Source organism: Typopeltis vanoorti, chromosome 11 (genome assembly GCF_054136105.1).
Source record: "Typopeltis vanoorti isolate ZY-2024b chromosome 11, IOZ_Tvanoo_1.0, whole genome shotgun sequence".
Classification (NCBI taxonomy): domain Eukaryota; kingdom Metazoa; phylum Arthropoda; class Arachnida; order Uropygi; family Thelyphonidae; genus Typopeltis; species Typopeltis vanoorti.
This window is the reverse complement of record NC_143559.1, coordinates 73,142,278-73,155,124: the sequence shown is the minus strand read 5'-3', so window position 1 is coordinate 73,155,124 and position 12,847 is coordinate 73,142,278. Positions and strand designations below refer to the sequence as shown.

The window sequence follows — 12,847 nt, the reverse complement described above, 5'->3', positions numbered from 1 at the left end:
TGCTGAAATCTCGGAAATAAAAGTGTTATTTAATTTATATTCTTATATACGTTGTCAATTTCTTAAGTAATTTAGTAATCCAACCCTTTAGTTTTATTCATTCATGGAGAGCACGATAACAGTATTTATATAAAAATTTATTTTTATTTAGTGTTTGGTTATAATGTGTCAGATTCGTACCCATGATGGTATATTGACTTCAAAGATCAGCATGTGTATTTCAAAGAATGAAACTCAATATTTTACTATTTACTATTTACTGGAAACAAATATAATATAATATATATATATATATATATATATATATATATATTATTTTTTTTCTCCAAAGAATGAAGCTCAGTATACTGGAAACAAATTGGCTGAGTGGTTAGCGTATCTACTCTCCAGTCAAAAAAGCTGCAGGTTCGGATCCTGCCGTGAGCATGGATGTTTGTGATTGTTTGTGAAAATACTAGTGGTGGTGGTGGTGGTGGGCAGACGGCATTGGTGTTGTAGCTGGTGGATTGAGTGGTAGAGAGACAGAATTGTAGAGTAGGTGGCCTCCCTCAATAATCTTTGGCCTCCCTGGAGGTGTCACGTAATAATAATAATATAATATAGTATAATAAATTCAATTCTGTATATTAAGTAACTCTTTATCTCTCTAAGGAGATCCGACATTCATATTTTCTGTAGAATGTCAATTTAAAAAAAAAATTAATTTCTAAATATCCTGTCTGTCTGCTTCTTAAATTCAGATAAAATACAGACAGCAACTACGAGGAAGGGGTCTGGTAAGTTCTGATAACCTTCTAGAACAAAAAAAATTAATTTTATGCCTTCCTATATGTTCTAAAAGAAAGAGAACAAATTATTACAATTTGATGAAACATGGGGATTAAAGGGTTTTAAGATGTGTTCTTTCTTCTGCTTATATCAGTTGCTTTAATATAATTTTTGTTCTAGGTGTTTATCAGAACTTTCCAGACTCCCCCTCCCCCAATCCTCATATATGGCCATTCTGGACTTAATATGAGCTGAAAGAAAAAAAATCACTCTGATTCTCATAGTTAAATGCAATTCTGAGAGAGCAATTAAATTTATTAAATATTAAATACCATACAAAAGCGTTTATATAGCATTCAGGTAAAAGTTCATTAGTTTTTCTTGACTGTATGGGAACATCCAGTCTTTATCTTCCTTTATTTATTTCTTTATTCCATTATTTTAACTCATGCATTCAGCATTCTTTAGAATACAGTAAAAGTTAAAAAAACTCACTTGATTAATTAATGTACTTGCATATGCCTTCAGGTAAGCAAGCTTCCTAAAAGAGTTATCATTCCATGTATAAGACACTGATCAGACCACACTTAGACTAATGTTCTCAGGTTTGGTCCCCAGGATGTGAAGGGGATAAATTAACTGTGGAAAGGGTATAGAGGCAGATAACAAAGATAGTTTCAGGACTGTACAATGTCAGTTACAAGGATTGATTGAGGGAATGTGGACTGCAGAGGTTGGTAGATAGAAGAAGGAAAGGTGATATGATCGAGACTTTTAAACTGTTGACTTGAGAGGCAATGTAAATCAGGCGGCGATAGATCTGAGATTCTTGCTTGAGGTTGTGCAAAAGAAAACACAGAGAGGAAAGATTGTGTGTGTGTGTGTGTGTTGCCCAGGTATGATAGTGATGAGTTGAGCAGAAGAGCAGTAACACTGAATAGCATAATAGCCAGAATGTGTGAGAAGAGAGGATTGGAATATGTGGATGCTTGGAGGACGTTTGAGGACAGAGGGGAACTGTATGCGAGAGACACTTGCATTTGAATGAGGAAGGACGAAGGCATCTGGAGAGACTGCTGTTTTCTGAACGAGTCAGTGTGTCAATGCAGGGAAACTAGAATTCCCAGGGTGGATGGTAGCTGGGGGGTGGCCTCTTGTGGGAATGGGTGCTTGGGGGTAAGGGGACGACTTCAAGTAACACTGAATCCATTGGGGTCGAGAGGGGGACAATGATAGGTATAGAAGCAGTGACATTTTTATGCTCTATACTAATGCCAGGAGTATCCGAAATAAAGGAGATGAATTGATGGCGCTGATAGCGTCAGCCTGGCCTTCCTATTATTGGGATCTCTGAAACCTGGCTGACGGAGGATGATATAATAACAGGAATTGAAGTGGCAGAGTACAGCATTTTTTCAGCAGGATAGGAAAGGAACCCATGGTGGTGGAGTACTGCTTATGATAAGTGATGACTTATGTCTTACAAGAATGGAGGCTTTGGAAGGCAGTGACACTAATGGTTTTGAAAGCATATGGTGTGAGGTAGAAGTGGCCAAGACAGGATATTTAGTGGGGTGTTGTTATAAACCAGAGAGCACAGAGGGTGGGGAGTAGGAGATGTTTAGGCAGTTGAGTGCAAGAAGAATGATTGTTATGGGAGATTTTGACTACAGCAATATAAGCTGGGAAGAGGAAACTGCATGTAGTAATAAGGGGATGGAATTTCTAGAATTCTTGAGAGACAAATGTCTTATGCAACATGTAATAGAGGGAACAAGAGGTTCAAGAGTTTTGGATTTGGTCATAGCATCGGAAGAGCTGATAATAAGTGAGATGACATCTCTCCCACCAGTTGGAGAGAGTGACCATGTGGTTTTGACTTGGAAGATGAATAGACATGTAGGTGTATCAAAGAAAAGGGAACGTATGTGGAATTATAAGGCAGGTGATTATAATAGTCTTAGGTATCAACTAGGGGAAGTTCCATGGAAGGCCAGGATATCATTAGTGTTTGGGAAATTGTGAAAGGATATTTGTTAGCAGCAATAGTAAGCTGTATTCCACGAGTGAAGAAGTGGACACAATTTGGTGTAAAGTGGATGACAAACAATATCAAACAGCAACTGCAGTTGAAAAAGAGATTATGGATGAGATATAAGGAGAGAAGAGGTGGAGGACAAAGACACGAAGAATATAAGGTTCAGGCCAGGAGAGTGACCAGTATGGTGAGGAAGGCGAAACTGGAATATGAGAAGAGATTGGCACTAAGATCCAAAGAAAATCCTAGGGAATTTTTTAGCTATGTGGCCAGCAGGAGGAGAAATGATTGTGTAAGAATGACACTGCAGGATAAAAATAGGAATAGAGTGACTGATGCAGAGGACATAGTGGAGTTGTTCAATGAGCACTGTATTGGAGTATTTCATCCTGGAGAAGAAGGTTTTAATACTAGAGGGATAGGACAAGTTCAGGGTTTAGAGGTGAGTGTGTTCCTGAGTACTCTGGATTCCAGTAAAATTGGTATCCAGAGATTGGATGGTATTTCACCACGGGTTTTGAGAGAATGTGCTAAAGAACTGACAGGTCCGTTGACTTGGCTCTTCAATAAAAGTCTGGCTGTAGGAAAGGTACCCGGGGAATGGAAGGAAGGTAAGATAGCGCTGCTGCTGCTGCTGCTGCTGCACAAGGATGGTAGCAGACTGGAAGTGTCTGCAACCATCCTTGACATTATAGGCCAATTTGTGTGTCATCAGTAGTTGTTAAGGTCTTGGAGAAATTAGTGAGGGACTATATACAGCGTTGGGCAGATGAGGGTAATGTTATTTGTGAGAATCAACATGGATTTGTTAAGGGGCGCTCTTGCTTTAGTAATATGATTGCCTTTTATAATAAAGTGACAAGAGCAGTTGATAAAAGAAAGGCATATACTGCCATTTTTTTAGATTTTGCAAAGGTGTTTGACAGGGTGCCACATGATAAGCTGATATTTAAGTTGCAGCACATGGGTTTAGATGTCGAGTTAGTCAACTGGATTCAGGATTGGCTGTCTGATAGGTATCAGAGAGTTGTGTACGGTGGGGCAATATCAAGGAGGCAGAAGGTTACAAGTGGTGTTCCACAGGGCTCAGTACTGGGACCTGTATTGTTCAACCTTTATATCAATGACATTGTCAGTAATAGTGCAGATTGGCAGCCCTGCAGGAGGATTTGAATAAACTAGATAGATGGGGGGATGGCTGTTTAATGCAGCAAAATGTAAAGTCTTGAAGTTTGGGAAGTAGGAAGTAGGAAGAGACAAGAGATCTGGGGGTGATGACTGATAGAAAACTGAAATTCAGGGAGCATATTGCAAAGGTGGTGAAGGTAACCCAGAGGATTGCTGCAACACTGAGAAGGATGCTGACCTGCAGAGATAAAAGAGTTATCATTCCATTGTATAAGACCCTGATCAGACACAATTAGACTATTGTTCTCAGGTTTGGTCCCCAGGATTTGAAGGGGATAAATTAACTTTGGAAAGGGTACAGAGGCAGATAACAAAGATGGTTTGGACTGTATAATGTAAGTTACGAGGATCAACTGAGGGAATGTGGACTGTAGAGATTGGTGGATAGAAGGAGGAGAGATGATATGATCGAGACTTTTAAACTGTTGAGAGCGGTTACAGGTTAGACATTGGGGAATTCTTTCACTTGGTCAAACAGCGGGAAGGAGTGATGACAAGGAGGGGCCATCCCTGGAAGTTACGAAAGGAGGCTGTGAGCAAGAGAGTGAGGGGTGGTTTCTTTGCATGGAGGGTGGTTGAATCATGGAATGCATTGCCTGAGAAAGAGTGTTTAGAGCAGGAACAGTCAATGGGTTCAAGGAGTGGTATGATAAACTTTGTGTTTCCTAAAAACGACCTCCCACAATGAGTCTTTTGACTCCACGGAGGCCTGGATAATAATAATATTTTTACTTCATTTTGCTGAAGTAGGCATAAAGAATAATCATGCACTTTCAATAAAAACAGAACTTTTCTCCAAAGGCACTTTCAATAAAAAGAACTTTACTGCAGATTCTATCTTGCTCCATGGAACATATACCATTTCTCATTAAGCACATAACATTCTCACTAATATATAAAGGTTTGATTATACTGTCCTTCAGTTATTAACTTCTCGGTTCTTCATTTGATAGTAGATAAAGATACATATAAAAACTTTTCTGAGATCATAGAACATAACTTGTTAGTTTTTTTCCTCCTTTCCAACTCTTCTTCTTCCTGCTTGCTTGCTAGTGTTTTTATTATGACAAAATGGATGCCATTATTACAGTGCTTGCTCATTGTAATAGAGGCATAAGAACACTATTATAAACAAACATGCAATAATATACTGGTTGATCAAAATTATTCCTGTTTAAGGCCTTGTGGAGCACCATCCAGTGATCCAAATGCTGCAAAACTTTGCAGGAATACATTGTGCACAATGTGGAAGCAGTATCTGAGGGGGTGTAGTTAAAAAAATTCACCATCAGGGATGGTGAATTCGCATATCAAAAAAAAAAAACTTCTCGAAGGTGCTAGGAGGGTTTTAAAAAATGGACACAGCATTTTTCCCTTCATTCTGGTTGTTAATATCGCCCATAGTGATGGTAACCTTTCCCCAATGTGTTTTGCTTGTGATGCTGTACTACTTGAACAATTGCAATGCTGTTTCTGTGTACCACGCATTTCATCGCCTGAACAAATGTCAGCGAGGTTCACTATTTCCATGTGCTCTGCGATAAATGATTATTTGAAGAAACAGGATCGTTAAGATTTAGATTCTGCAGAGGTCACAAACCAATCAATTCACAACAAATGAAGTTGCTATTATTGCTGTTGTGGATCAGATCATGAATAACAGCATTGGTTCCTGCAGGGCATGGCTTTACACAACTACCTAGAAAATTCAGGATAACCCTGACATGGGAGTTGCACTTGAAGGACTTTGGAAGTTGACTGACATTCACTTTAACATTCCCTGCTTGAGTGGAGTGTAGATGCTGTGTGGCTAGGGATGATTTTGTGGGGAGAGGAGGCTCACTTTCATCTGAATGGAGCTGTAAATATCTACAATTGCCAGGTATGGACTACACTAAACTCACATGCAATCCAATAAATTCCTTTGCATTTATCCAAAGTTACTGCCTCGTCCGAGCTTACAGCTTCATTTATAAGATCCTGGTTCTCGCTCAGTTACTGCAAGAGGTATTGAGATATGATAAACAATTCTGTTGTGCTACAGCTACAACAGCACCTGTGCATGGATTCAGTCATTTTCATGCAGGACTGGGTCCCTCTACACATCGGTTGATCCATACAGGATGTTCTTTGAGAGCATTTCAAGGAAGCCAGAGTGTCAGCTGTGCATTTCGCACTGCATGGCCACTTCTTCACCTGATCTTGACCCTCTGTGACTTCTGGCTCTGGGGATTTCTCAAAGACAAGGTTTATCAGGATCATCCTGATAACTTGCCAGTGCTAAAAGTTAGCATAATGCATCATCTATGCAACATTGTCCTGGCTAGTTGCGTTTTGCTAGTGAACACACTGTGCTGCATCTTCCTGTGAGAAGTTTTTGATGTGCAAATTCCATGCATTTGTTTACAATGCCCCTGATGGGTAATTTTGTAACTACTTTTTTTTTTCCTCACATATCGGTTCCACATGATGCACAATGCATTCCTGCAAAGTTTTGCGGCATTTGGATCACTGGATGGTGTTCCACAAGGCCTTAAACAGAAATACTTTAATTTTGATCATCCTGTACATGCATTTTCATTTCTATATAATTCCCTAAGGATTGCTATACTATGTTAGCAAGTTGACTCTAAAATACATTTAAGTCTCCCTTCTATTGCCACAGCATAACTACATGGTTGCAGTAATACTAAGCATGCAACTACATTTATAAATATGAGCAAATGCATTTATATATTTAGATTATTGTATCATATATAATGAAAATTTCATAAATCTTATTTATGAAATTTTCACTCAGTTTACATAATACTTTAAAAATCAAACAAACATAATAAGTAAAACACTTATGTGAGATAAAACAATGAAAATAACTTTAATGAAAAGCACAAATAATTCGTATTGAAAATGAGTATGTCATCAGTGTGTGGAAACAACAAGCAATTCAGAGACTAGGAATACAAGGTAAATACAATGATAAAAGCAAAGATACAATGGTTTACCAATTAAAAAGAGTTGCCACTTGCTAGAAAAATGACATTAATATCAAAAAGCAACATTTTTGATATTTACATAAGGTGAGAATCTCTCAAACTTTTGGGAGAAAGAGAAAATCATTCCATTTCAGGTTAGGGCAGTGTAAAAGGGCTTCACAACTTTTTTGAAAACATGTTCATATTTAAAACTGCTTCTCGGAAGAAGTCAAACTTTATCCCACTGGAAACTGTGTTTAGCATCAAAACTGCGCTGTGCCAGACCAGACTTTGAGGTTTCAGGTATTCATCGTGGTACTGATGTTCATTAATTCTTTTTTCCACAGAACGACCTGTCTGCCCAAAGTATGTCAGATTACATCACAAGAGATCTGGAAAATGCCAGCTGAAGATAGAGGTGACAGTTTGTCGTTTGTAGATGTAACAGATATGAAATTTTGGATAGGAAAATATGTTGGATTAAGATGAAACATCTTAAAAATTCTGCCAATAGGTTCAGAGTTAATAGTGTTATTTTTGTTGTTTTGTAATCATGCCACAGGTACCTTTAATGATTAGGTTGTGTGTGAGTTTTCCAAGAATAACCTCATATGCTTCGGTATTACCAAAATATAGTCCTATCTCAGAAAACAGATCTTATGACACTTCCTTATTTCTTTGATATTGAAACAAAATCAGATTTTTATTTTTTGGGCTGAGTTTCTATTCATGCATTTATTGCTTCCATACCTTCTCACCTGTACAGTGCTAACACTAAATATATCCCAAATCCACCTAGTTTCATAATACTGCTCGCTTATTTCAGGTAGTGCACCTAAAGCCTCTAAAAATACTAAATGCTACCAAACATGGAATGCTTGATACTATCCAGAAGAGGACAATGCATTTGATTGACGACACTGAATTGGCCATCATCATTTCTCCAGTTGCCAACCTGATTGTCCACGTATATGGTGTACCTACTCTCCAACCAGTGGCTGTGGATTAATCCCACTGTGTCATGGATATTTGTGATGATGCCCAAAGGAGCTTGAAAATATTTGATTACAGATTTTCATGATTGGGATTCTCTCTCTCTTTCTCTCTCTCTCTCTCACACACACACACACCTTTCTTGTATGATTGCTAACAGCTGATAGTCAGTATCCATTTCCTGTCTGACTTCTCTTATTTTATTTTCATTTATTTTTGTATGTTTCTGATAAAAACAGATGCTCTTCATGGCATCACTAACTGATGCAAACTCTGTCACAAAAATAAGATTGGTAAAACAAACTATCAAGAAGAAGAATGAAATCTGTGAAATAAATGAAAATAAAGAAATAACCACAATCATCACCATGCTAAGGATGGAACACTTTAAAGGCATGAAAATTCATCCGGATGGTACTAGAAGTTATGAAACATGCAAGAACTGTCCAGGGGTTGAACTAACAACTGCCCATATCTACTCTTGTCCAGCAATTGCTGCTGCTCTACAGAAAATTGACAATAACCCTACAGAAAAGCTCTACTCCATCAGAGTTCAAGAGATTGCCAAAGCAGTTCTACAGGCCCATGGTCATATCTAGAAGCTCTTCAGTGGACTCGACAACAACATTTATTTTTGTTCTTTAAAATGGGCTTCCTCATTGAAGATTGCAACCTGCAACATATCAATAGATTCCTACTTTCCCCTTAACCTAATATGCTATATGTTTTGCAACCTTTCATATGTGGATTGATGAAAAAAAAAAAAAAGATTCTGAGATAAGTAGTTTAAACTGGTGAAATTAGCAATAAAGTTATATATACTAAAACTGTTTTTTTCCACAAAAAAGTTTTTAGTTTTAAATTAATTGACTGAAAATATTTTTCCAAAAAAATATTTTCAGTCAATTAATTTAAAATTTATCTGGGATTTATCAATTAATTATAAATCCGGTTGCATGATAATGCAAGTAATCCCTCTAATGATTAATTGCAGGATTGCTCTTTCTTGTTAGGTTTTGATTTCTATTGATTTCTATCATATCTAGAGTTCATAAACACTTCTTATTAATTAAGTATGAATTTCATATTGATAAATACTAAAAAATGATGTTGTGGTTGATATAATTAACTTCTAATAGGGAAAAAAATGTCTAATTTCAGAAAAGAAAATACAGTTTTAAGGGCTGGAGTCAGACCTGATCTAGTATCCGTAATTCCCAATGCAGTTGACACTGCAAGTTTTGTTCCTAACCCTAGCAAAAGGAATCCATCCAAAGGTACGTATATAGAAACATGACAGTACAGCATTCTAAAGTAATGTTATATTGGAAATATCGTGAAGTACATGACTTATTTTTCCCTCCCTAAGACCATAAATAGGATGAGAAAAATAAATAAATAAAAAGGCATCAAATGTAGAAGAAAATTTACCAAAGATAGCATTTGTTAATGAATTATTGTTAATAAAATGTAATCACTAAAAGTTTTCTATGGTTATATTTAAAAAAAAAAAAAATGTGAAAAGCTATTTTTCAGATAGTTACATTAATTGAAAAAGAGACTGATATTTATTTAGACTTATTTGAATTTTCTATACCAACTCCCATCTTCCCCTGTTGTTTGTTTGTTTCAAGAAATGAAATTCTGGGGACCGTGGCAAGCAAATATTGCCATAGTGGAGTAATGCTTGTCATTCAGGCATATTATGTTTTGCTAATAGCTGTCTTTCAAATTTAATCATCATCATCAAATTCCTGACATTTACCCTCAATGGGTGTACAGGATATGATAGTACTACATGAAAAATTTACATCATCACTAACTTCCTACCTACAATTTTCTGCCAAATCAATCTGTTACCTGTCAAAGCTACAACATTGTCATATCTTATATTTATATATCTATCTTCTAAGGCACTTTTTACTGTATCAATCCTGAGATTAGCTCTGCTAATTCATTCCTGGATGCTGACAATGTCAAGTTCTTTTCTAATATCCTCGTTTTTAATATGTTACCATTGATGACATCTGTTCACGCCCGTAATCTTTCTCAGGACCCTCATATCTGTGGTCTAGTTTTTGGTCAAGTGTTTTATTTCTAACCCAGCTCTCAGATCCATAAGTTAAAATTGGTTTGAACACTGTCTTGTATACAGCTAATTTAGTTTTGACTAATTTCTCTCTTATTCCATATAAATTTATTCAGTTGACTTCCTACCATACCAGCGTTGTTGATTCTGCTGTCTATTTTCGTATTTAATTTACCATCTTCACTAAAAATTGTACCTAAGTAGCTGAAATGTTTTACTAGTTCTATAGGTTCTCCATTCACAATGCAGCTGATATTTTCAATACTTCTGCCTATTTTCATTATTTTTGTCTTGTTATTGCTGACCTTCATACCATATCATAATAAGTTTAGTTTAATCCTTTATCCAAGTGTGAGCAAAGTTTGCGCCTGAAAGTATCTTCAGGACTGGGGTAAGGTGGTACAACACCAGGACAACTCGTTGCAAAGGTGGAGCAAGCTACCAATACTCCTGTCTCAGGACCTCCTATAATGCAAAACACATCTCCTTGCGGATATGTCTAATGTTATGCATTAAGGGAAGGGCCACTACCCAGACTAGTTTCGACCTTTATTGAGGTCTCTTCAGTGGGAGCCAGGCCCAAGCTGAGATACCAGGCAGAAGCATTTGCAGGTCATCTCTACCTATAGGAGTTGCCAAATGGTGTGCCACCCTTTTTAAAAATTACTCTGGATTTAGAGAAAGATGTTGAAAGTTTATTTTTCACTTGGTTAGAGTATAATAAGTTTAGTTTAATCCTTTATCCAAGTGTGAGCAAACAAAATTTGCACCTGAAAGTATCTTCAGGACTGGGGTAAGGTGGTACAACACCAGGGCAACAAATAAACTTTCAACATCTTTCGCTAAATCCAGAGTAATTTATTAAAAAAGGGTGGCACACCATTTGGCAACTCCTATAGGTATAGATGACCTGCGAATGCTTCTGCCTGGTATCTCAGCTTGGGCCTGGCTCCCACTGAAGAGACCTCAATAAAGGTCGAAACTAGTCTGGGTAGTGGCCCTTCCCTTAATGCATAACATTAGACATATCTGCAAGGAGATGTGTTTTGCATTATAGGAGGTCCTGAGACAGGAGTATTGGTAGCTTGCTCCACCTTTGCAACAAGTTGCCTGGTGTTGTACCACCTTACCCCAGTCCTGAAGATACTTTCAGGTGCAAACTTTGTTTGCTCACACTTGGATAAAGGATTAAACTAAATTTATTATACTCTAACCAAGTGAAAAATAAACTTTCATACCATATCTATCACAACAGTTATTCAATTTAGTCAGGGAATCTTGCAGACTTGTAGCGGATTTATTTAGAAGTATAACATTATCTGCATAAAGCAAGGAGCTGACATTAACATCTCCAATTTTGATATCAGGTTTAATACCACTTTCCTTCATAATGTAATCCATATAGATAATGAATAACAGGTGATAATGTACATCCTAGTCTGACACCAGATTTAACATTAAACCATCTCCCTGTACTTCCTTCAATTCTAACTGCTTACTTACAACTCAAATAAAGACTAAGTATTGCTTGACATAATGATCCACTGACACCATACAACTGTAGCGTTTTGAATAGCTTTTCTCTTGCCACCTTGTCATATGCTTTTTCTCGATCTACAAAACTTAAATACAGACTTTGTTATATTCCCATGATTTCTCAACTATTTCTCATAAAGTGAAGATCTGATCCTGACAGCCTCTATTTGGCCTGAATCCAGCTTGTTCTTCACCAAGCTTCTCTTTCACACTCCTTTATATATGGGTAATATGAGATCTCTACTCCAATCATCTGTAATTCGTCCTTCTGTCCAGGCCCTCTGAACTATGCAGTGTAGCCACTGTAATACTTTTATACCTCCATATTTGAGCATTTCTTGTCTAATATCATCTACTCCAGCTGCCTTTCCACATTTCAGACTTTTGATGGCTTTTTCTACTTCAAGCATGGATATGTATTCCTGATTTCATGCCTGGTCAGTGTTTTTTATAGTAATTAAAATTAATTAGTAATTAAAAATTCTGATTTTTAATTACTCCATACTTCAAGGATATCTTTTTCTTCAGTTTTCATTTTACCTTTGTCATCTCTAATTCCTTTTATAGCACTCTTTCCACCATTTCTGAGCTTCTTCAACAACAACATCCAGAATATCTTGCCACCTTGATATTTATTTTTTATGTTCTTACCAAATTTTTCCCATGACTTTTGTTTAGCTGGTTTTACACAGTGCTTAGCTTTCTTACATTTGTCTCTGTATTTTCTAAGAGCAAAAGCTGACTTATTTGCCGGGAACTTTTGATATGCTTTCTTCTTTTCCTTCACTGCCTCTTTAACTTCCTGTGTCCACCAGGGAGTTCTGATTTTTCTATCCTTGCAGACAACCTCACCACATGCCTCTCTGGCAGAATCAATCAATGTTTTCTTCAGAGTTTGCCACTGAATCTCCAAGGTTTAATTCCTGTTCTCGAACTCTTTCATTTTTTCGTGAATAATGTTTGTATATTTTAGTCTACAGTTCACATATGAGAGCTACTCAACTTTTATTCGTTTTTAAAACTTTCTTTCATGTTCTTCTTTTCAATATGAAATTCAATTTTATCCTGCTTAAGACTAAATGGTGATCACTTCCAATTTCAAATCCTCTGTACACTCTGGTGTCCTGCACCAAAGAGAAAACATCACTATCAACAATAATATAGTCAATGAGACTTTTCTTATTCCTTGTCTCTTCTCTCCATGTGAATTTGTGCACATTTTTGTTTTGGAACATCATCATCATCAAATTCCTGCCATGTACC

At 36.9% G+C, this 12,847-nt stretch overlaps 1 protein-coding gene across 6 annotated transcripts in view; it reads left to right on the top strand.

Annotated features, from left to right (window-relative positions):
* PIG-A (phosphatidylinositol glycan anchor biosynthesis class A) overlaps positions 1-12,847 on the top strand; it is a 187,048-nt gene that overhangs the window by 60,977 nt on the left and 113,224 nt on the right. For all 6 annotated transcript variants that reach the window (XM_090400369.1, XM_090400371.1, XM_090400367.1 and 3 more), the window contains one exon: positions 9,121-9,236. In XM_090400369.1, coding sequence (XP_090256495.1) covers positions 9,121-9,236 — 116 coding nt within the window. The remainder of the gene's footprint in view (positions 1-9,120; positions 9,237-12,847) is intronic.